This window comes from Pieris rapae, chromosome 18, assembly GCF_905147795.1.
Source record: "Pieris rapae chromosome 18, ilPieRapa1.1, whole genome shotgun sequence".
Taxonomy (NCBI): Eukaryota; Metazoa; Arthropoda; class Insecta; order Lepidoptera; family Pieridae; genus Pieris; species Pieris rapae.
Window position 1 is genome coordinate 3249324 of NC_059526.1, and position 26921 is coordinate 3276244.

Consider the following 26921-nt stretch of genomic DNA (forward strand, 5'->3'; position numbering starts at 1 on the left):
CCAATAATAAGTAATTGGTGGAAACTGTTTAAACCGATAAAGTGTCTAAATAAATGAAAAGAAGCTAGTAGAAGACTATAACTTCCTGTAACAGCATACAAAATAATTACTAAACTGATGGGCTAAATGGCAAGCGAATTTAATATTCATTTATGTGTGTCCAAGTAGATGTCAACCCATCAATCGTATTACGGTTTCAAACGGTATAAGTTTTGCATTTTTTGTATAAGTTATTTTCTAAATGCATTACATTCTATGTGCAAGTATGAATGATTTGTTTTTTATCAGTAAGGAGAACATACACTATCTAAGGTTTTGAGTATAATATGATATTCGAAAGATGTGATAATTATTAATCGAATGCTAAAACTTACCAAATTAATTGGTAAAATCGAAAATTTTGCTTCAAGAGAGTTTTATAGGAACGCGATACTTTCTGTTTTGCCTAAAAATACCTTTACTTCCAGCTTATATCATATATAATATAAATTTTACGCTTTAAAAAAGACAACTTTTTTATGCATATTGTATATAATATACACAATATGTTTCGTGTGTAGTAACGTAGATATTTAATACTTAAATTAAAATGTTGTTAAACCTTATGTGGGAAATCATTAATCGTTGTCATAATTGATCGTTTTAACTGTGATATTTGATGAACACTTTTGAAGTTACTTCTAATGCGACTTCCATCAGGGTTGCGTTAAACGTTTAAAATAGCCATTGAGGGAGTATGAAGCACTGTTGCATTAAACGTTGATAAAATAAAACTCAAACATTTCGTATCTTACTTTAGTTATCATAATCCCACTGTAAATGTTTTATGTATGTTGTTCTTCATTCGAAAATGATGTTTAAGATGCGATCAATGTTAATAAAATCCGTCTTAAAGAAACAATAGGATTTCGCTAAAAATCAATTTCGACCCCTTCCAATTTTCATTACGAAGTTTTACCTCCTTAGAGGGACTCCAAACACTACTTTTATTACTTACAATATTTTACATAATAGACAGCAGCCCTTATTTGCTTTACAGAAAATTTGTTGATGTTTGTAACACTAGATTTATAAAAAGCTTAATGTTCATTAAATGTTCGCGTAGATTGTACTTATACTGAAGACAAAGACGGTAAACTTAACGCAAACCTAGAGGAAACTTAGATATGCAATCGACGAGTGCAAACTCGTCATAGTGAAACTGCAGTATTAATCATTATTAGTTCCCAAAACTACGCAAATATGGATATAGTTAGTTATATAAAGTTAGTGAAGATGTTGCGCTCCGGAAGCAATCGACTCCTAGAATTGCATAACTCATATGAAATTGATATCCAACTTTGTAGGATTTGTGTAAATCCTGTTCGAATTTAAGTTTGGATCGTGCTTGGTACTTGTTTGGTTTATATGAATGTTCGAGTATATTGTAATTTATTATTTTGTCATATTTGGTAGGTTTGTTTTTGCTATATAATATATACATATGTTTAAAAGTTGTTGCTTTTTTCGTATTTTCTGCAATGAAATTAATTTATTAATTAATATATTCGACTTGAGAAGCAGCTTATATCATACAGGTATTGTAAATATTTGAAGCATTTTTTATGCTTTACAAAACACAACTTTTTTTAATACATATTTTATATAATATACACATACACAACGTGTTTCGTGTGTAGACGTAGATATTGAATACTTCAATTAATGACGTCAACACCTTTGCCAGTGTATTAAATGCAATGAATTCAAACTTTGACAGATATAAACCGCCAGCGAGAGACCACGTTTGCTAAAGAGCAATTTATATAGATAACGTAATGAGTGCATACGTAGTGTGTAGTACTCGCATAAATGTAGCATTGTATGAAATTACTTAAACTATAACTTACCTAAAAGACAGTGTTGTCAGCGGCCTATAAGATTTATGGCTGTGCGGATCAACCATCGGTGTACCCCAAAAATCATCCAAAAATAGCTGTTTCAGGCTACTCCCCGTCACATCACTATTCGTCACTATAGCAGGTATATCATCATGAACAAAATCACCATTGAGGCTGTTAATATAACTGAGTACAGCTGTAGTAGTCACCATAGTATACACAACTAAGTCACTGTTGCACATACTATGTTGGGGAATATCTTCCCTCACTGGCGGTAAGCGGCGTTTCATTTTGGGGCTGGTTTTGTTTACAGTGACGTTCCTACATCTGCACATTGGTAATCTGTAACAAAAAAATGTACATGAGGGTTGATACAAAAATTAGGAACACAAGATACACTGGTACGATAAACGAAAACATCGTGAGGAAACCGGCGTGACTTGGACCCAAAATGTCGACGGCGTGTATCAGGCGAGGAAGGCTACTTGCCCGTTAGAATACTTATCATCACGAAAAAGATACAGTGCATAGTCTTAGTAGCTAAGCAGACTTAAAAGGTCTGCAGACCAAAGAGCAATTTTTACATTTATTTGATGAGAAGTGGCCAGTAAAAGGTTTTATTTTTATTTAGTTTTGTAAGAATATTAAATGTTTTTTTATTATTTATGTAAAGCCAAATTCTGATTTTATTTAAAATGTGGTAATCGGTTACATACATTGAAATAATTTAAAAATTTTCTTTTATTCAAAATTAATTCAATTTTTAATGAAATATTCGTTTTTACGACGAGACAGTCATGCTCACAGGGTAGTCTTAGAATAATTGGTACCATATTTTGCTCAATTTGCTCCAGTTACAAATAATAGGAATCGATAAATATTTTCTTTACCACAAAAGAGTTCGTTCTAGAAATTAGTTCCAATTCTATTCATTACTAACACCAACAAAAGCGTGCAATGCACAGCGCGTTCCACAAACATGACATATATAGAACAACCTCGCTCATTATTAATCTATTCGTCATTTCGCGTTGGGTAAATTTCTAATATATTTATATTATTTTATTTGAACTTAACTTAAAAAACAGATTTTATAGCTATTGCTTTCATCCATATATGGTTATTTATGGTTTAACCTTCACATTTATCGGTTCCGCCGCACGTGTCACATTTTTATTGCTGTCGAAACGTATATAAAAACATTGTGTTTCTTACAATGATATCACTTCCACAGAAATTATCTATAAAAAATTATCGCGATGAAGATGGATGAGTAAAAGAATTTGGAGAAAACCTTCACTCCGTCGGATATCGAGTACTGTTGAAAACATAAATGAATTAATGTAAATTTCGTGTACTCTAATAAGGTCTATTTTTTTTAATAACAAAGAACAGTATCCTTGGTACCTTGGTTGGAGTAATAATAGCTTTGCGATTTGTGTTCAAACAGCACAGCCTTCATACCGTTACACTAAGTTGCCACGTTAACAAATATCCTGTAAATCGTCAAGACATTTAACCAGACGCATTTTTTCAAAATAATCGCCGCTTACAAAAATAAAATCACTTATATTTCTATACGTGTATTGATTATCCGTTATATTTAATGAATATATAATATTATTGTGTATCCACCCAGAAAGAGACAAATTTTAGTATTGACTTTATCATGCTAAGGAAATTTAAAATATTAACAGATTAACATATGTAGGGTCATAACCCAAGATTATTATTGAGTTAAAATTGTCACTATTCGAGTACGTGGTAAGACTGACAACCAGTTGTTAATGGATATTAATTCCCCTAGATATTACAAGGGAAAATGTAGCTGGAACTTAGGGTAAGATTGAGAAAATAGATTTAGCGCGATATCTTCTTATTGGAGGAAGAACATCCTAATCTCCAATGTGCTTGCGAGCCATCTGGCAATGTGAGTGTCCATGGGCGGCGGTATACATCAGGTAAGCCTGTCATGCTGATGTCAAGCTGCTGTGAAAACAGTTCATGCCAAGTATATCAGAAACATGTTGGATTCATAGCCATATTTATTTTATTTAAGTACATTTTATGTTCAAAAGACTGTTTTTCAACGAAATGAAGATATATAATTAGTTACTATAACAAAACAATTTAATGACTTTTCGTAATGATAATGGAAAATTTTCTTTGAAACCTAATTAATTATAATTATATACGAATAAACTCTAGTTTATAATGTTATAATTTAAACGGTTAATCGCAATTTCTGTCAATAAATCATGGTTATTTTCGTTATGGGAATTTATAAAATAACCTGATGTTTATTCGACCTTTATAAGACTTTAAGAAGTAGATACAATCACTCATTAATGTAACATCCAGTCGATTATTATAAATACGCACATTAACGAACATTAAAAATTTCAATAGCCTTATCTGGTATATATCTTCCAAGGAGATGTATCAGTCTTTCGGTGACTACGAATGCTAAGGTCTAAGTGAAAATAAGTTTAATTTAAATGTAGTCGTTGCGTAAACAAGCAAACGGGAGAATTAATTACAACATTATATTTTTGCTTTATTATTTTTCTACTGAATCTGAATATATAACAAAGTAAATTAGGCAAATTAAACATTTAAAATGTATTCTCTTGTAGTAATAGGTATTTTTCTTCTGAAAGTATTTGGTGAGTTTATTTATAAGTTTAAAATGGTTTAAAATAATTACACTTCATAATTCTTAATAATATTTCTTAAGAACGACTTTAATAGTAAAAAGGTAAAAATTTAAATTCTAAAAAAATAACTAACTCCATACTGACGAAATTAAGCTTAAATATCTTTTTTTAAACAAAATGTACCTACAAAATAAATGTACGCAAATTACTTTATAATATAGGTTGTTTCCGGTGTACAGAGGCTGTAAATTATACTTTATTGGCATTACTATTTTGTATTTTAGAGGAATATAAATCAATCACTAAGAAATGTAGTCCTTAAATTACTTTAACTTAAAAATCCCTACTCAATACTATTTTATTTCTTTAAATATGATAACCACATACATTAAATTAGTTAATTACTATTAATTATTACAAGAGATTATGGGTACGATTTTCACAGATATTATATAAATACCAAGATATTATAATAATGATAGATAAGCCAAAGTTTTACTTTATGGTTCTATATCTTCGTACTAAATAGGATAATTGGAGGCCTCCAATAAGTGTTATGGCTCTAAAGAGTTTGTAGGCAAAGTGTGAATTGAATGATAACAAACTCAATCAGTCAATTTTAAATATGCCATTATACGTAGGATTTTTTATTTGTTTTTATGCGACAAACAACATTTGTAGCATATAAAACCAATTGGTGGAATAAATAGTATAGGCTATACTACTGCTTCGAATGGAAACGCAATTCACAAATAACTTTAAGAAATAACAATTAAAACTCGTATAAAAACTTTTTAAAGGCGTGATTTTTTGTTAAAGCTTCGGCAAAAGATGTAACAACACCCGTTCCTTATCATGCATCAGTGAGGACTGATGAGGGTCATATTTGCTCAGGAGCAATCCTCAGTGAGAAATGGATTGCCACGGTCGCTCATATCTTGACACAGTAAGTATTACTTCTACAGTCTGACTGCAGTACTATATGGAAAAGGCAGGTTCACTTTATTTGTCCGTCCGAGGGCCGGGGCAATACTGATTTGTTATGTATTGTTATGTATAGGCATAATAGATCTTTGAAATGGCTAAAGTATTTGCTAACGAATATCAAATTAATGATTACTTATAAAAATGTAGCTACATAAACGCTACTATTACAATTTTCATTAGCATAAAGCAGATTTGTGATAGTAAAAAAATGGAATAATATTTCAGTTTTACGAAGTTTTTAATTATTTTAAATTTTAAACTATTTAGAAATATCTACGAAACTAAATTGTATCAGGAACGATTTTGAACTTTGATTTGTCTAATTATTTATTTAAAGTATCTGAAGTCAATTTTAATCCTTTAACTTACAAATTTTTATCATTCTAGACAAGATAAAGACGCAATTCTCCACGTTGTCGTTGGCACAAATCAGTTAAATGGAACTGGGGATAGCTATTCAGTCTCTAAAATTTTTTACTACCCAAAATATAATTCAAGACTGATTGTCAAATTTGATATGGCTTTATTAAAACTCGATAAGGCTATCAAGTTTGGATCCCAGGTTAAAGCTATAGATCTACCCAAATCTGACACAAAGGAAGGTGCTAATATGGTGGTCACTGTAATTTAAATTTTAGTACCTTAAGTTCTAGGATTTGCTTTCTGGCAAAACATATTTTTGTATCAATATACATAATGCAAAGTAATCAGTGATAGGAGGTATAAAAAAATGTATATTATTTTTTATTTATGTTTTGCATGTATTTATTATACATACAGTTTCATTTTTTTAAAAGTATTTTTAACATTTAGTTCTATAGTAAATCATCGTTCTTTTGTTTACAGTACATATATTAGCTTTTGTTAAATAAAACACTTTGATGACCGACTTGTACGTTAGATATATTCTTAGATTTATTTTTGAAGTAATAAGATGCTCTTTCAGGATAAATTTATAACCAACAACTTACAAGAGAAATATGTTACTTCTATAAGTAATAAGAAATGTAAAAGGTATCTTGGTTTCATTAACGAATTTAACCTTTGTTCGGAAGATAAGTCAGACTCCGTCGGTGATGCCGAATATTTCGTGAGTATTTTTGCAAATCTCTATTATTAGTATTTTCTTAGTCTATGCAATAACTATTATTCCCCCAAGACACATTTGGCATACTAAACTGTTAGAATATGTAGATATATTTCAATTTCTACCAATTAATTAATTAGTATCCAATACCACTTCGAGACATGGATTAAAGTTTAGGGCTATTAATTAAATATGTAGACACAAACCGACTGAAGGAAGAGATTATCAGTTAAACGTGTATTTTTTCTAATTATAATTATTTAAACTATTAATGTATAAAAGAATCTCTCTAAAGACATACATTAAAAATTAGACTAAATTTAAATATTTACAGCATGGCACCGGTGGTCCATTGGTTGAGAATAACAAGCTAGTAGGCATACTCAGTCAGTTCTTCGGAACTCTTCCAGCCCTTCATAACAGAGTTTACAAATACAAAAGCTGGATTCAGAAGACTATGTCTAACAATAAATAGTGTTACAAGTGTACACAAAATTGTATTTGTTAATTTAGTGTAATAATAAAATTAATTGAAAGATGCTGGCTTCTTTATGGGACAATATGTCAAATATTGTCAATATGACAATATTATCCTAAAATTCCTAGATTTAAATAAAATACTTACAGTAGATTGCGTACATAACATCTGTCCTGTATATATTGCATGAATAATTGATAATAGTACGATGACCGAAAAAATCGTGAGGAAACCGGCGTGACTTGGACCCAAAAAGTCGACGGCGTGTTTCAGGCGCGGAAGGATGCTTGCCCATTAGAAAAATATACTAATCATCACGAAAAAGATACGGAGCATGGTCTAAGTAGCTTAGCAGACTTAAAAGGTCTGCAGACCATAGAGCAATTTTTACATTTATTTGATGACAAGTGGCCAGTAAAAGGTTGTCAAATTCGTGCGCTGACTATATTTTTGTACGTTACTGCTAATACTTAGTTTTTATTTAGTTTTATAAGAATATTCAATGGTTTTTTATTATTTGTTTTAAGCCAAATTCTGATTTATTATAGTTAAAGTATGGTAATCGGTTACATACATTGAAACAATTTTATATACGTGCACCAACGTTATACAAATTTCTCAATTTGAAATTTCTCAGTTAGAAATAATACGAATCGATAAATAATTTCCTTTACCACAAAAGAGTTAATCCTAGAAATTAGTTTCAATTCTATTCATTACTAACACCAACAAAAGCGTGCTATGCACAGCGCGATCCTCACTGACATATATAGAACGACCTCCCTCATTAATAATCTATTCGTCATTTCGCGTTTGGTAGAAATATATTAATGTATAATTTTATTTGGACATAAACTTAAGAAACAGATTTTAAAGCCACATCCCATATAGGTTTTTTATTGCTGTCGCCTTGCTCTGAAACGTAGATACAAACATGTGTTCATTACAACGAAGTTACTTCTACAGAAATACGTATTCCTTACTCCTTCGGTTTTTTGGAATCGTAACAAAGAACAGTAGAAAAATATGGAAATGAAATGGAAATAAGCCGGTCACATTGGTCGTAATTGTGATGGTAGATGGGTCAATAAGAACCCTTTATTAAAATGGGCCAGTGGGAAGAAAAAAGAGAGGATGCCCACCAAAAACTTGGGAAGGTAAAATAAAAAGGATAGCGGGGAAAAATAGAAAAATGTCGCGAGGAATAGGGACAAGTGGAAGAATTTGGAGGAAATCTTCACTCCGTCAGTGGACGAGTACTCGTGAAAACTTAAATGACCTCGATTTAGTGTAACTTTAGTGTACTCAAATAAAGGCTATTTTTTTCATTTAAATTTTTAAACAAAGAACAGTATCCTTGGTAAGGAATCTTATATATAAAATTCTTGTGTCACGGTGTTAGTAACCGAACTCCTCCGAAACGGCTCGACCGATTCTCATGAAATTTTGTGTGCGTATTGGGTAGGTCTGAGAATCGAATAACATCTATTTTTCATCCCCCTAAATGTGGGGGTGGTCCACCCATAAATTTTTTTATTTATTTTTTAGACAAAATTTTTCATTTTTATTTTTTTACGATACACCATACAAAAAATACATGCAACCCTAAATTTTCACCCCTGTACAATCATCCCTTATGTTTTTTTTGTTAATTAAACTTTAATTATTTGGCAGAAAAACATGGCAAAACAACGTTTGCCGGGTCAGCTAGTATCTAAATCGTCAAGACGTTAATAGAGGCGTTATTACAAAATAATGTAAAAAGTTATCATAAGTAGTCTTTGTATGCTTAATTCTCCTAGATATTACAAGGGCAAAGGTCTTCAGATTTTGTCTTTTGACTTTGGATATTTTATTTTATTTTTGTACATTTTATATACATTTTATGTTCGAAACACATTTATTTCAACGAAATGAAGATATGTAATTAGTTATAACAAAACAATTTAATGACTTTTAGTAATGATAATGGAAAATTTCTTAGAAACCGAATTAATTACAACCTTGAGATTATAATTATATACGAATAAACTCTAGTTTATAATGTTATTAATTTAAACGTATAATCGAAATTTCTGTTAATAAATCAGTTTTTTCGTAAACTAAGTCGTTAGGGGAATTAAATTTAGAAAATAACGTAATGTTTATGAGACTTAATGAAGTGGATACAATCACTCAGTAATGCATCCAGCGAATTATTATAAACACACACTACACGACAATAGATAGCGTTAACAACCATCAAATTTTCAATAGACTTATCTGGAATATATCGACCTATCCGTAGAACAGAGTCCCATCTGCAGGATTGATAGTTTTCAGTAGAGGCAAGAGAAGTTGTTGACTTGTGTAATTCTTAAACAGTGAGACTTGAGATTTTGATTTTTTGGTATGATATGACAATACGCCAGCCTAGTTAAATGCCATGTAGTGTATATTTCTTACCCTCTTATTTCACGAGATAGTGAGTTTTATATAAACATAGGACGTTTTATGGAAGAGCGGGTGCCCGTAGTGAATATTGTACGTTTTTTTACGGAGATGTATGAATTAAGTGACGTTCTATATTAACATGGGTATTTTTTTGTTGGAATTACCCATCCCTTATGAGTCCTATGTAAATAAACATCTTAAAATTTTTAAACATAATGTTCGCCATATGATCCCATGTAACTAAATAAAAATTAATAATATTATTAAAAATAGTTTATTAATTATAAAATCTTAAAATAGATATGTAAACTATTAGAAGGCATCACTTTGAACATAGTCTAAAACTACAGATAGGTACATAGAATAGGAAAATTACAGGAGACGCGTAGGGAGAAATTTAAACTTCGCATTAGTTATATAATCAACAATATTATGTTCAAACAAACATACTTAATAACAATAAAATTTTACAATAAATAAAAATAAATAAATTAATATAGCTAAGACTATTTTTTTGTTAAAACTTAAATGGCATTTCGTATCACAAACCCTGTCCCCTTCATTTTGAGTGTGTCCTTTCTGTAAGAAGCAGTGTATTATGCATTTATTGAACTTTTCTGCTGCGTAAACGTACATTGAAAATACAAAGTGGTTACGATTTTGGCCAGCACAATTGTCTGACCAATAGCGAAACTCTTTGACCCCACGGTCAACATTAGCCTGAATAAAATCTAACAGACAATGAGGTCAGGCCTCATTTGAGCCACGTTTTGCCACAGATTCATCCCAAATATAGCACACGGCCTACCTTTTACCCATGGCAAAAACTGTGATGTTAAATGAAGAAAACTTTTTCTTATAGTAAAATATGTTTATATTGCCATGAGGACGCTGCAATACATTTTAAAAATCAAACACAGCAGCAACCATGTTTCCATTTGACTTCTCAGCGTCATTCTTATCTTAGCCTTTTCGATCTTCTTATTAGTCTGGTGCTGTTGAAAAGTTTCTTTTTCTTGGTCTGTTGGATTATTTTTCAATCGAAAAACGTGACATTGGTCGCACTAATCCCTTTTGGGAATATGAAAAGCTAGATTGAAGTTTAAGTTGACAATGTCACGATATTGGCGTTTCTTTGTAGCCTAAGAGATGTATAAATTTCTCGGGGTCGAACCATTCAAGATACAATTTGAACATTTTGGCGATACTGTCTCCTTGTAGGTAGAGCTTTTGGCTATTCTTGCGTATTCGATACGATGGGATGCTTAATTAAAAAAGTTGCTGAATCGCTTGCATGTAACCATGTTCGGGCAAATGCCTACAATGCAAATGCGACCATGGTCACAAACACTTTGTTTCATTGCGTCATCTGTAACAAATAACAATCTTATGATTATCGTGACTCCGTCTTTCCTCTTCTAAAATAGCACTTCCATCGTACTTCTTCCATGCATTTTTTAAGATACGAGTTTTCAACTCGTATCTCGGCAAGAGTATTAATAAGCAATGTTTGGAATACTTCGATTTCTTGCAGCGCCAGATAATAGTTAAAAGTATGCTTTCTATTATTAGGAGTGTCTTGACTCAGGCATCTTTTCTTCTTCATTTTATCGGAATATTTGATGATGAAATTCTTCTGCTTGATATCCCAGTTGCCAAAATTTTGTGAAACATTCCAACCGCTGTTGTTGAGATATTTTATTAGGACATTTGTAACGGTATGCCTGACGGCCACATCGTTTTTTCGTCTACGGCTTTTCCTTTTATCGTGACATATTTCTTACCTAAGTTCTTAAGGCATTTGCGTTTAAGGTCTGTCCATTCTCTTGGGCACCTCTTACGTTTTTTTAGTCGTTTTAGGATTCACGGTGGGATCGCTTACGTGCGAAGAAGAAGGTGAATTCGTGGTGCTAAAAGACGACGAAGAAATCACAGGTAATAAGTCTGCATGATTAGGGCAGAATGAGCTATCGCAAATCGAATGAATATAAGTAGGAGATGGCATAGAAGTTGGCAGTGACAATTCTCGAAACTAGAAGGCACTTGCAAAGAAAATGTGCTAGGTTGATTTCTGTAAGCATCTTTGGCAGACGGATCAGACACATTGGGTATGAAGCTATCACAAGTAATTTCTTCGGTCAGGTAATATGTTCATGCAGAACTTATTTAGATATATCAGCTAATTCTTTACTGATTTTTTTTTTCACCGGAGGGCAAAGGTGAGCTCTGTTGTCTAATATCGTTGTCATCAGCGTTCAGAGTTGTAGTATAAAAAAATACTGTATAGTATTATTATAGCTATTCATAAAACATTATTAAGAATTTAAGTTAACAAACCCTAAATAAAAAATCGTTATAATATTATTATTTAACGATATTTTAAAATGAACAACGTCCTAACTGATGTCATTATCCCAGTAACAACGTCCTATCTTAATATCAAACCAAGAAATCATATTACAGATTACGTAGAAAAACGTTTTAAATTCATATGACACGCTTAAAATACCAAAAATGTTCGTATAAAATCGTCCTTATGTTTCATAAGACTTCTACTTTTTACTATTTATTATTATAGAAAAAATGAATACTCTGTGACTGAGCATTATGCCAATTGCTTTTTCGCATGATTTTCGCACTACAAATGCTTTTCTATACCTCTCCGGCAAGAAACGTCCTATATTAAAATCAATCACCCACAATGCTTTACTGAGTCAAAAATGCAATATTAAAGCAATACAGATATGATGTTTGTTAATATAAGAATTCATTAGTGTGTTTCGCGAAATAATACAGCTGAAACCGTCAATATACCAGTAATTACACTTTTTATCGAAAATTTGAAATTGGTGCACTAAGTTCCGGCCTTTCTGCATCAGTTTTTTGTAGTATATCTAATATTTTCTTTTAACGTGACATCTTTAAAAATATGTTTTTACATGCAAAGTAGTTAATTTATTTTGTACATAAAACCAAAAAAAAATCTGAGCGCATAACACAAATACACCCTCTCTCCACCAAACAGCGGCCGGAGTGACAAGCGGACGGAGCGTCTGCACAGCCGTCGCTTACCGCGTGCCGTCGCTTGATCACGTCGTGCGTTTTTATACGGAATTAATGTCAGATAGTACGTTATTCAATTCTATATCTCCGAAACTAAACAAGATACGAAAATTTTAAAAACGTACATCTGTAGAGTTCGTATTCCTTATCTCGTTACGCTACTAAACTCATTTTTGCTCCATTATCACATCGGACTCTGTTCTACGGATAGGTCGATATATCTCCAAGGGGATGTAGCAGTCTTTCGGTTACCACGATTTCTAATTCTAAGTGCAAAAATAAAAGTTTAATTTAAATGTAGTCGTCGCGTAAACAAGTAAATGGGAAAAGTAATTACAACATTATATTGCTGAGTCTATATATAGTGCTTTATTATTTTTCTTCCGTGAACATATAAAAAGGTGTAACTAGGCAGAAAAACATTGACAATGTATTCTATTGTAGTAATAGGTGTATTTCTTCTGAACGTCTTTGGTGAGTTTATAAGTTTTTTTTTTTAAGTACACTACACTTCATATAATATATTCCTTATATTATTAAGAATATATTATATATAATATATAAACTATATTCTTAATAATATAAGGAATATATTATATGAAGTGTAGTGTACTTAAAAAAAAATTCTTAATAATATTTATTTAATAGTTAAAACGTTTGAATGATGACAAACCGTCGATTTTAAATATGCCATTATTCGTAGGATTTTTTATTTGTTTTTATGCGACAAACAACATTTGTAACATATAAAACCAATTGGTGTAATAAATAGTATAGGCTATACTACTGCTTCGAATGGAAACGCAATTCACAAATAAGAATTCTTAATAAAAAAACTTTTTAAAGGAGTGATTTTTTTGTTAAAGCTTCGGCAAAAGATGTGACAACACCCGTTCCTTATCATGCATCAGTGAGGACTGATGAGGGTCATATTTGCTCAGGAGCAATCATCAGTGAGAAATGGATTGCCACGGTCGCTCATATCTTGACAAAGTAAGTATTACTCCTACAGTCTGACTGCAGTACTATATGGGAAAGGCAGGTTCAGTCTACTTGTCCGTCCGAGGGCCGGGCCAATACTGATTTGAACATAATAGGCATAATTGATCTTTGAAATGGCTACAGTATTTTCGAACCGATTCAACTTAGGGTCTTTCAAGAAAAGAGCGTACAAATTCTTAAAAGGCCGGCAACGCACTCACGAGCCCTCTAGCATGGAGAGTGTCCATGGGCGGCGGTATCACTCAACATCAGGTGAGCCTCCTGCCCGTTTGCGTGATCTATAAGAAAGGAAAAAGTATTTGCTGACAAATTTCAATTAATGATGATTTAAAAAAATATAATTGCTACTATTACAATTTTCATAAGCATAAAGGAGATTTGTGAAAGTATTTAAATTGAATAATATTTTAGTTTTTACGATGTTTTTAATTATTTTAAATTTTTAACTGATTAGAAATATCTCGGAAACTAAATTGTATCAGGAACGATTTTGAACTTTGATTTGTCTATTTATTTATTTACAGTATTTGAAGTCAATTATATTCTTCTAATTAACTTTCAAAATATTATCATTCTAGACAAGATAAAGACGCAAATATTCAGGTTGTCGTTGGCACAAACCAGTTAAACGGACCTGGGGATAGTTACTCAGTCTCAAAAATTTTTTACTACCCAAAATATAATTCAAGCTTTATTGTCAAATTTGATATGGCTTTATTAAAACTCGATAAGGCTATCAAGTTTGGATCCCAGGTTAAAGCTATAGATCTACCCAAATCTGACACAAAGGAAGGTGCTAATATGGTGGTCACTGGCTTTAAAACAGCAAGGGTAATTTAAATTTTTGTACCTTAAGTTCTAGGATTTGCTGAAAATGATGATTGTGCATGCATATGCATACAGTTTCATTATTTTTAAAGTATTTTTAACATTTAGTTCTATAGTAAATCATCGTTCTTTTGTTTAAAGTACATATATTAGCTTTGTTAAATAAAACACTTTGATGACAGACTTGTACGCATGACGTCAGCGTTAGATAATATATTCTTAGATTTATATTTGAAGTAATAAAATGCTCTTTCAGGATAAATTTGTAACCAACAACTTACAAGAGAAATATGTTACTTCTATAAGTAATAAGAAATGTAAAAGGTATCTTGGTTTCATTAACGAGTTTAACCTTTGTTCGGAAGATAAGTCAGAATCCGTCGGTGATGCCGAATATTTTGTAAGTATTTTTGCAAATCTCTATTATTAGTATTATGTTACCCTATGACATATTTGGCATACTAAACTGCTAGAATATGTAGATATATTTCAATTTCTAATAAATTATTGATTAGTATCCAATACCACTACCAGACATGGATTAACGTTTGGGGCTATCAATTAAATATGTAACAAACCGACCGAAGGAAGAGATTATCAGTTAAACGTGTATTTTTTGTAATTATAATTATTTAAACTGTTAATGTATAAATGAATCTCTCTAAAGATATAAATTAAAAATTAGACTAAATTTAAATATTTACAGCATGGCACCGGTGGTCCATTGGTTGAGAACAACAAGCTAGTGGGCATACTCAGTCAGTTCTTCGGAACTCTTCCAGCCCTTCATAACAGAGTTTACAAATACAAAGGCTGGATTAAGAAGACTATGTCTAAGAATAAGTAGTGCTACAAGTGTACACAAATGTTTGTTAATTTATCGTAATAATAAAATTAATTGAAAAATTCTCGCTTTTTTATGGGACAAATATGTCAAAAATTATCCTAAAATTCCTAGATTTAAATAAAATACTTACAGTAGATTGCGTACAAAATAACTGTTACTATATTTTATACTACTGTATATATTGCATGAATAATTGATAATACTGTTAACACCAAGTACGAAAACATTTTTCATTTAAGCAATACCAGATATTTGCATTTTACTGAACACTCTAGATACGAAACGTTCAGACACACGTCCGATCTTCGAGAGATGTTCGTGGCTAATGGAATGTCAAATAAATGCATTCCTCGATTACACGGCATTTATCTGGAAAATAGGAACATTGATCTGTATATAAGAAACGAAAATATATCAATATTATTTAATAGTACTTTTATTTTTATTATTATACACAATTTCGTAATGGTACTAACGCACTACATAAACGTTGTCCTGCATAGATATTTCAAGCGATTAAAATATTCACAATGTATGACAGTACTAACTGCAGGGCCATCTATCGGGTTGATTTGTGAATCTAAACTATCCAAGGTGGAGCCTATTATATATTAAAATATATTTATTTATGAAAGAAACTAAGCAGATACATCTCTATATAGTATAAAAATTGAAGTAAAACATAAAATAAATTCATTGGACATATCTACAAAAAGTTTCACAAATATTGGTTCCTGGGCCACTGGAAGTTTTTTTTTTTTGAATAGGGCGCAAACGGGAAGGTGGCTCCCCTGATGTTAAGTCATACCGCCGCCCATGGACACTCTCAATGCCAGAGGGCTGTTTAAAAATGTTTTATAATGCAACCAACATCTAAAAATTAGGATCTTATGCGTCTTTCTTTTTTGTATGTAACGTCTTAGATTTGTTAGAGACACCGCTAATACGCAAGTACTTATACTATACTTAGAAGGCATTTGCGTGCTGACTGTATCATGGGATGTGTTATGATGGGACTGATTACATTCGGCTACTTGTACGCAATGGACGTGTGATATTTTCGATTGATTAAGTTTATTTTAAACTGTATTTTTATCAGATAAACTATACGTCAAATAAGGCGTAATCAACCTATTTGTACATAAAATATAGTTTAATAAAACCTTATCGATAATTGGCTCATATAATATCCTGAGGTAATAAAATATAATTAACGAAAATGTCCGCTCTTGACGAATTTACAGGCGCGCGCCACTGAAGCGAGAACCTCATTAATATTATGAAGAGTACTCAAAATATTTCGTCTCAATTCAACGATATTAATAGTATTGTAAATTATTTTACAATGTATTTTATTAAGGATTGAGTGCGTATAATCACTACATAGTATAAAACAAAGTCGCTTTCTATGTCCCTATGTCCCTTTGTATGCTTAAATCTTTGAAACTACGCAACGGATTTTGATGCGCTTTTTTTATTAGATAGAGTGATTCAAGTGGAAGGTTTATATGTATAATAACATCCATTAAATAGTGGAGAAGTACTGTTATTTTTGAGGTTTCTAATGTGATGTCGTAAATAATTTTACATTTTTTCCGCTTATATTGCAAACGCAGGCTGAACCCTACGAGTTTTATCAACAAAAAAAAATGTACTGAGTACACATTGAAAAGATCTATAGAAAAGTCCATGATGGTATATGTCTATATGGTATATGTCGCGTATATCGGAGCTTTTCAGCGACGGAAATAACAATACATAATAAAAACCTGCTTTTCATCAGCATTGCACCCGTTCGAAGCTGGGGCGGGTCACTAGTGAACTTATATTTAAATATTTCTTCCCGGGAAATTTGCGACTGGAACTCCAGCTCTCAGGTCGAACGCAGCATCAAGGTTATCGTTATCGACAGAGATTAAACCCATGATCGCTTCCCACGGAAATGTACGACACATCCTTGATCCTGTTTCTTTTTATATTAATGGCAAAAAACTTAGCAATAATTGCAATGCGTACTACAGCACAGGGAACTTTTTACACTCGCCATGCTGATATTTCTTGGGCTAATTTATGAAGAGTGTTCAGAGGAGTTGCTCGGATACCTACAGAGATTCATCGTTAGACGTCGAGTTTTAGAATTTCGTATTCTGTCTGCCATTGCAGTACTAAGCGTTTTGACATAACTAAGACAGTTTTTGTCGCGCATTATTGAGAGTGTCCATCACGATATCACTTAACAGCGGTAAGCCTCCACACAATTAAACGATTATTAATACTGAATTGCTTTTACAATTTTATTCATTTGGAAAAAACGAGTGACAATACAACCTTTTACGGGATTAGCCTTAGATATCTATATCTGTTTCCTCATGTTTTCCTTCACGCTACGAGCGAGTGTTAAATGCGCGCATATTATATATATTACGACTTAATAACAGACAGTATGATAAAAGAGAAATGCACAGCCGAGGATCGCATCTACAACCTCAGGGATAAGAATTGCATTGCTGAAGACATTTAGGCGTGTTTTTTTTTTACAGAACAGATGAGCAACCTGATGTTAAGTGATACCGTCGCCCATGGACACTCGATGCTAGAGGGCTCGCGAGTGCCGGGAGGCCTTTTAAGAATTAAAGGTTGTTGGCCATATGAAGGCAAGTTAAGTAAAATTAAATCTAATTTAACGTCTATGTCAAAAAACGATCTTATTACTATATTATATTTTCCGATCAGAAATATAAAAGTTATCTATAAATTGGTGCCCAATATAATTCTCAGTATGGTATTCTATTGAAATAGTGGTATAGAAAATAACTCCTTGAAACCTGAAAACACTATTTTTTATATAAACAAATCTCATGACACGCCATGTAACAATCTGCTATGTTCATTCAAGTTTTACTTAATTTAAATATTTACATACCCCTTTTTCAAAATATTTCTGGAATTTCGCAAAATATTTAGTTAGAACTTCGCACATTACAAATGCAGACTGCTTGTACACAATGTTAATAGAATCATAAGCTCTGCCACTCTCCATTGAATATTTTAGCGCAATTTTCATGAATTAAAATTCATGGAGTGGCCTGTAATGTTTTGATAGTAAATATTTGTATTAAATACTATGTATGAAGAAGAACTACACATAAAAATAATTATATGGTAATATTAAAAAAAATGTTTTAAAATATCAAAAAGTTGCAAAAATCTTTAGAATGCCAAATTATTCATGTAGTACAATGTAATGAATATAATGATGCTCTAACCACCTTCTATGACCACCACTACATAGCAAACACGACCGCGCTGTCAAGGGTGTACCGAATAAGAACATACAGTTTACAAATCAACTGCATAATAACGGTTTATATTACCAATTACAATAAATATAAAATTTCTGAAACGCATAGTAACGTAGTAACTAATCAATTTTTCCTAAAATATTGTTCTAGATTGTGTCAAGCAAAAATCCAACTTTAATCTATTTTCAATACAGCCGCAATATCGGTTATGAATTTTCGTCTGGCCCACTCCGCGCTGAACGTGCTCCAAATATATTATTTTGGGGAAAAAATTGGAACTCGAAGCACTAAATATAAATAACTTGAATTTGTGGCACAAAACGTGGTTACTCGCGGTATTGCCGGCTTTGAATATTTGAAGACTGCGCATTTCATATAACAATACCGCGTTTTCAAGATACTGAAGGATCAACGTATTATCTAAAGCTTATTTTGGCTTTTCATTGTTCGAAACAAAAATTGCAAATATTGACTATATATCGTCTGACTGGTTATCGTCTTATCTGCTCGATACTGTACTGAACTAAAATTTACCTAATGGTAAATCAAATAAAAATTATTTATCAATCAAATAATAAGTATTTTTTTCAGACTGGCCCTCACTTTTATCTAAGATACTTAAACAAGTTTCGCGGTTTAAAAATAGGCTAAGCTCATGAGGAAGTATTAGGTTATATTTTCCTGAAATCTGATTACAATTTTTAATATAAATACATTTTTTTATGTGACAAGCACTTAGAAACAAACAAGACACACAAAGAGCTCATACAAATATTAGACATAATAATTTTTAAACAAAACAACTACATAATCAAAAAATAATAATTTACAAAAAACCGAAACAAAACTAAAAAAAACTTGACCAATATCGATTTCAAAGTTTGAATAAACAATAAAATATATTATATAAGTATATTTTTTTCTTTTGTTACTATATATAGCAAAAATGAACTTATAAATAATATTTAATAAATATATTATTTTTATGCAAAGTTCGTTTATTGAATATTATTTAGCAAAATGGACGATTTGTTACATCCTTTAAAGGAATTTCAACCGAGTAAATTCGCAAGCTCATAAAATCCTATATCACGTACCTTTGATCATTCTAATAAGCAAATACGAGTTTTGGCGAAACCAGATTAATTTGATTGTTTGTTCGATGCCGCCATGCGTATTTTTACAGTCCTTATTTGATTCAACACAGTTGCGAAATGCCTTTCCAGTCTGTTATTTTAATATAACTTGTGAATATGAAACAAAATTATTTCAAACGTGAAACCAATTCAACTGTTGAATAAGCAGACATATTTTATAGTAACAGAGGTGCTGTCGTCTATCTCAGATATATTTGAGTTACGTTAGACGCATTTGTATATTGATATATACTTTATTTGACAATAATTACATCAAATATTTAAAATTTTATATAGGTACTGATACCTTGCCTCACAATCATCACATCCGTGTAACCTCTATTTGTTCCTGAACTTAAAGAATTTCTCAAAATCCTTACGGCTGACAATATTGTTTGCCTTTCTTTCTGGTAAGATGATATTATGACGAGGTACTCATGACAGCAGTCATTATTCTAGTATAAGATTGTGTATCGACGGCCACCGAGCCTTTCCGGGTTAGTGGTACATGGTAATATTAGCAATTTCGTACTTATTATTATAATGAAAAGAATACTTCGGTATTTGGTAAAAAGGTCATATTATATTTAAATGCCTTTGGGCGGCAGTAGGTCACTTAACATTAGATGAGTATTCTGCCCGTTTTACCCTGTTGTATAAAAACCAATCTTTCTTCGTACGAAAATAACCTGATCTATTATTCTTTTTCGAACGAACTTTGGCAAATTTGTTGAATACCAGTATTGTCGCATACAATTCTTTCAATAATTGTTCGTTTGTCTGACACTTCATTCATACAATTTGTTTAAAAATACATAAGATAGTATTGTAATTAAACCTAAATTCAATTGCTTAACCGTTAATATGACAAAATAAGCGATTGATAAAATATTTAACCTAGTTTTCATAAAAAAAGCATCTTTATCTCTTTGTAACATTGTGTCTAGGAAGAAACAAACAAAACGACCCATTGTATTGAAGGCGATACATTGAACGCTAGATAATTGAAAAGATGTAACTCTTTCAGGGAATGCGGCATTGTTGCAACACAATGTCCGTTCTTTTACACTTTTTGCTTTATCCAGATGCAATCTTTAAGACTTTGTCTACGTTTTAAATACGGCTTTAAATATTCTTTATGTTACTTTTGAGTATTATATTGAGAGTCTCTGCAACAATAATCGTTATATTAAATTCACATAAAATCACAATAAATTATACACCTGTACCTAAACGTTATTTTTATTTGCTTATAATTTATAATATTTTTAGTTATAAATTATTAATAACCTAACGAGTAAATTACACACACAAAAATAGATGACGAAACAAAAATTAACGTTTTACAAATAACAAAGCCTTTAGCTTTTTATTCTGATGGAGTTACCTTTTTTTTAATTTTATAAGATTTTATAAACATTGCTTGCATTACACATTTAATTTAAAAGACAAAAAATATACATTGCATCGAAAAGCGTGAAATGCACATGATCGCACCCATGCTTGCATTTCTAATCCTTTGCACGTACCTACTGATTATATTATCCACTTTTTTTGCATACTTACCTACCATCTAACCTGAACATTTTATTTCCAATTTTTTTTCCAATTTAAAATGTCCCAATTAAAATATAATAATCTAATGGAAAAACACCGCGACAAATGAACGTAAGTAAAACAAAAACAAACTCAACGCAAACAATTGTTCCCTCCCGTCACTCCGGCATTATTAAGTACAGATGTATAGGCTTAACAACTGGCAAACAGTTACTATTGAATTTTCCCAGCGCTAATAAAATTATTCATTATACAATTGTGATCGCGACTGTACAAGGTCGCGTTCAATCAACTTTTGACAGATTTGCATAATGAATTATTTGGCTTTACAAAATTAGAGAGACGTTAAAACCCTTAAGGGTTTTTATTTAATCATTAAATTATAAATCACAATACTTCTCAGAATAATTGCCCCGTTATAACGACGGTATTTGGCCATACGTGATGACGATACTTCGCGAGATCGTCAAATACAAAAATGCAAGAGTCTTAAGTTGACATGTACAAGATCCTTACTGAATGCCGATTACGAAAGAAACCTGCGGAACGCGGAAACTGCGGAACAGAAACGACTGAGGTTGCGTTGGTGAGATGGATTTGTCCAGGACCTCAACTGACTTGGTAATTAGGAAAAAGAAGCCGGGTTAGATTGCAATTGGGGAAAATACTAATGGAGGTGAAGACCCATAAAGCTGCATTCATAATGACGATAAATAAGGAAATTCAAATACTATTTATATTACATAAACATCATTCTGACACTTCAAACATCTCTGACCCTTATCGAAATAAATAATTTATGCATTGAAATGTGTCAAGTCACGACAAAATACCCCATTAAAAGAAGTAAATAAATTCGAATTAATAACATCCAAATCCGAGGCCGTGAATAAATAATGATATTTGGAAGGCTGTATAAAAATTCTCATTAATATTCAAAGGAACGGTGTTAGCAATAAGATGGGAATGAAATTGTCACAAAACATCGCTCCAATTTTTATTGATTGAACGTTTTTAGAAGGATGTTATTATAACAATCAATTTGCATTCGATTAGATACTGATTAGATTACGTTTTAGTTTATTTACTAATAGAACTTTACGAATTCATAACAACATTCACTGGCACCAAAAATGTTTGTATATATTAGATTGGTATTTTGCATAGGTAAGTAGGGATCGGTTTTCACTTATAGTTAAATTGGGTTTATTACATGATCATTTCTTTCTTTTTCCCTGCGCCGTAAGAGTAAATTCCTGAGCGAATATAAAGATCAATAGATTTCTTAGCTTAGGGCTTAAAAGCTCGATGTCTCCTATAAGTACGTAAATAAACTACTGGAAAAGCAAAGGCCACGAAGCGCCATATTCCGACAATACACGATTATAAAACTAATAGAACTAAATCCGCAATATATTTCCGCAATAATTTTTCTAGAATAGTGATAGGCCTCAAAGTTTTTGAGAGGTGGTACTTCCGTCGCATGATTCGCATCAGCTCTAAAGAAATTATGAGACATTACAAACAAATATTTGTATCGTTAAAACGGAAAGTCGCATATCTCGGAGACATTTTGTGTCATATCATTGATTTATTGTAGCTTTTAATGATGAGCAAAATTCGTGGCAAGCGACAGGCTGGTAAAAGTAAAACGTCAAGCACCACATCCGCTAAGGAATTGTTTAGATAAGCGCACGATACCCGGCACAAGTTAGAATCCAATGTTTGGTAAAGTCGCATCTGATATGAAGAAGAAAAGGACGAAGAATGTTTTACTTAACTCGCTTGTTAACATATTTCTCTTCTAATGGGCACTTTCCTGACCACCATGCATGCTAATCGATAATTGGTACCTTTGACTCGTCCCTTCTCCTGGATTTGGTTCGGGTAACTAAGACGAGCTATCCGACCCGATCTGACCATGTCATGCCGGTACAAAGCCAAACCACCCTTCGTATCCACAATCGTTATCACACAATGTTACACAACAGATTTAAGATACCGCTCGCATTTAATCCATACATAGATTTTTCCAGCAGCCATTAAATTAATTCTTTACAAGCAAAAATATAAATCTCATTCAGTATAAATAGAATTGAAAAATTGAGTGATCCTTGTTCTAGTATTTACCTGAGTTTTACTATAAAAGAACGTATAAATGGCGTTAAAAGGCAGATAATCTTTAGCAATTCTTAACTGGAGTGCAAGGATTACGATTTATTTACCGTAGTTTTTCCACCAACCTTTAATCTTTAGTAGTTGTTTGCATTTGTTAAGTGTTTCTTATTTCAGATAAAATTGAATCAATTTTTTGTACTTATTTTCTCCAATTTACTATTGAAATGTTTGGGAGTAGGTTTTTTAAATGATGTTTTTTGTTATAAATCAAAGCAATTTCAAGGATAAAACTGTAGCAGCATTTATTTCTTTAAGCCAATACAAGAAATATTATCATTTCCCAAATGATATCTTAGTAAAAAATTCGTTTGTAACATGTATATGATTTACGTGCGTTCGTACACATAAATGTAAATACGTCTTGTATTAAAAAACTTGTATTTTTTGGACAAATGGCGTAAAGAATTAAGAACGTATTAAGTAACTCTTGTTCACAAAATTCTACCTTTATTTAATTTCTAGAGGAACAAAGCTTTCAGATTATTGTAGGTATATGTATTTGCCTTTCTAGTAAATACATCGCATATCGCGCAGAGTATCGCATTAAGTTTTGCGGATGATTTTCACGTACTCTTTAGTTAAAATTACTTTATGTGTTGCCTCAATACATTATTAAATTGTATGCGACTATATTCAAGTCAAAAAAAAGTAAATGTCTGTTAACCTAACCTTTTGAAATGTAATGAATGGACCTTGTCATACTAAAGTTAAACATAAACATCGCTCAAACAAAACATAGTGGAAAAGCACTCAAACAGATCTCCACAATGCGGTCTCACCTGTAGGGGTTAAAATCGCAACGTCACACACTTATCTTTGAACAAAAACCCATGACTTTCATTTTCATTCCCACTCAGGAAGCCGTTTTGGCCTGACGATTACAGGACGTGTAAAAATGCGATAACTTGTCCCTTTTTCACCTCGTTAACTTGAGATAGGGGTTTAACTAATGTGAGTATTGAGAAAAGAAATAGGTTAACCTGCCATTGTTCAATGTTTTAACCTTTACATGCCTTCCTAATAAATTCCTTCGAGATTTAATTTTGACTGCGTACAGTGTGTAGTTACATAGTGAAGAATAACGTTGTGAAGAACCTGTTTTAGAATCACTAATTGACTTTACGCCAAGAACATATTTCAGGACCTACATAGCTATTCACTGAAAATAAAAATATCCACTACCACCGAGTAATTTATTGTCAGAAGATGTCAGTTTTTTTTGAGTAAAATGAAATCGACAATGTTTATTTTAGTCATGAGTCACACTTTCACCTGGAATGATGTGCAAAAAAAATCATGGGCCGACTTTTCTTCGAGAATGACCTAGGTGAAGAGATGAGTGAGTCAATATACCAATGACATGATACATTTTTTTTGTTCCGCAGCTGCAAGCAGATAACATTCACAAGTCAGGTGTATAGTTTCAGCAAGATGGACTCAAACAGCTATTTTTTTTTATAGAACAGGGGGCAACCGGGCTGGAGGCTCACCTGATGTTAAGTGATACCGCCAGCCATGGGCACTTCAATGCCAGAGAGCTCCGAGTGCGTTGCCGGCCTTTTAAGAAATTAAGGGTCGCTGAAAAAAGCGATGTTTTCGGGAAAAATCATAAGCCGCTTTGGAGACATGTTGTGGCCACACAAATCTACCGACTTACCCCAGCTATTTTTATTAGTTACCCCTCTTACGATTTGAGAACTTGAAGATTAAAATAACGACAGAAGTGACAGCCATATCAGATAACTTCTTAAATTCGCTAGTTCGATTTTAAGAGTGCATTTACCGTGATGAAAGACACTTTGGCGATAAAATAATCCGTACATAAAATCCAACCGGATACATTATAATTGACTGTAATTGAAATATTACAAATGCAATCTGATTTTAAATAACGCCGATTTTAATCTTTAAAAGTTGAAAATCACAGTTTCGACCTAAATCCAGTTTTCAGCTTTATTACAGACTAATTTGTGAAAATAAAATTTATGTTTCCGTTATTTTCTGGAATACTTTTTTTACTATCGTTACTTGGGTTTAAATCATATCAGATAGACTTTAATTTTAATTGCATTATTTAAAATAGAAGTGCATACCTTAACTGTGTTATCACTTTTGAGCGCTAAATCTCCACTTTACAAGATTAAAATAAATTCTAAGAGCTAAAACGTTTCTAGGATAAGTGAAGACGTATCGATTTCTCGGTGAAAGACAATGCTGCAAAAAGTATGTTATCTATCATGCTCCCGCTTCAGTGATTCCGATAATTTCTGTGAGAATCTTGTGAATTCTTGGTAAAATCCTACGAAGAAACGTTGGATCGTCTAGACACATTATGCCTCGTCAGTTATAGGTTCTATCTATTGAATGTTTTTGCTCTTTGACATAATATCAGTTACACCTACTCGAACGCATGAAACCTTCATATAAACTGTAGGCATACGTAATGCTTAAATTTGAAGTATTAGGTTTAAATACATTTTTTCTCATAACAGACAATACTCACTTACATGATAACTTAAATCCTAACGATACAATTTATCACGTCGTGGGTCATTGAATAGCTTCAAGGATGAATTAGCGAAGTAGAACTTGGGTGGACTTTTATTTACGTACATAACTGGGATCATTAAATAGATGGTATTTTAATTTAAATATTAATAGGCTGTCTGCACCGCAGCACTTCCCCAACGCTCAATGTTTTTTTGCCGTAATTGGTTCTATACTTAGGTAGAATTAAATTATGAGGGCATCGCGAACTGCGCTTCTGAATTTGACAAATTTAAGTGAAAGTAATGTTAGTGTGTATACAGTAATTTAAAATTTTGTTGTTTAATAAGCTGTTGTTGTTTATAAATATTAAAATAATTGTTTTGTATTCATGAGTTTTGTCTTTCTGTAGATTTTTGTGTAGAAGTTAAGTATGGGATATGGAAAAGCGATTTAACTACTTAATTTGAGCAATTGAAAGATGTGATATGTGAGTTTTAGTCGCGGCTCCCCAAATTTTAATAAGGTAAAGAGAGGCGATTTTGCCAAAGAATTATTAACCTTTCGTTTGACTTTAATTTGTATAAATCAACAAAAATCTGAAACATATATTCGAGTTTCAATTAAAACAACCCAGATTAATATAGTTATATATTATATTTTTTTACATAAATAATCTTAGATAAAAAAAGACTTTCAACGGATTGATGCTATTTATTATTATAAAGTTATAATTATTTTACGTAATTTTAAATTTTTTGCGACGTTTCGCGTACTTTTTAATCCGGGAACATAGAGGACACCGTAAATTAACTCTATAAAACCTCTTTAGTCGATATCAACTCCGGGGATATAAATACAGAAAATAACTTTTTCTACAGCTGTGAATTTTTGACATTCAACACCCCTTTGTCTTCAGTCACCATGACCACACACGCACGCATGACGCTAATCTTAGATAAGACATTGTAAACAACCAATTTTGATAGTATTCTCACA

At 31.9% G+C, this 26921-nt stretch overlaps 2 protein-coding genes across 3 annotated transcripts in view; one reads left to right on the forward strand and one right to left on the reverse strand.

Annotated features, from left to right (window-relative positions):
• Positions 1 to 26921, reverse strand: part of LOC110999360 (protein O-mannosyl-transferase TMTC1-like) — a 108833-nt gene that overhangs the window by 58081 nt on the left and 23831 nt on the right. For both annotated transcript variants that reach the window (XM_045632089.1, XM_022268375.2), the window contains exon 2: positions 1890 to 2222. In XM_045632089.1, the coding sequence (XP_045488045.1) occupies positions 1890 to 2215 (326 nt within the window). In that variant the 5' untranslated portion in view covers positions 2216 to 2222. The remainder of the gene's footprint in view (positions 1 to 1889; positions 2223 to 26921) is intronic.
• Positions 12993 to 15292, forward strand: LOC123689955 (trypsin-1-like). Its single transcript, XM_045632090.1, has 5 exons — positions 12993 to 13059; positions 13452 to 13578; positions 14166 to 14418; positions 14672 to 14815; positions 15122 to 15292. Exons 1-5 carry the CDS (start codon positions 13014 to 13016, stop codon positions 15260 to 15262), a joined length of 711 nt encoding a protein of 236 aa, XP_045488046.1. The 5' UTR covers positions 12993 to 13013; the 3' UTR covers positions 15263 to 15292.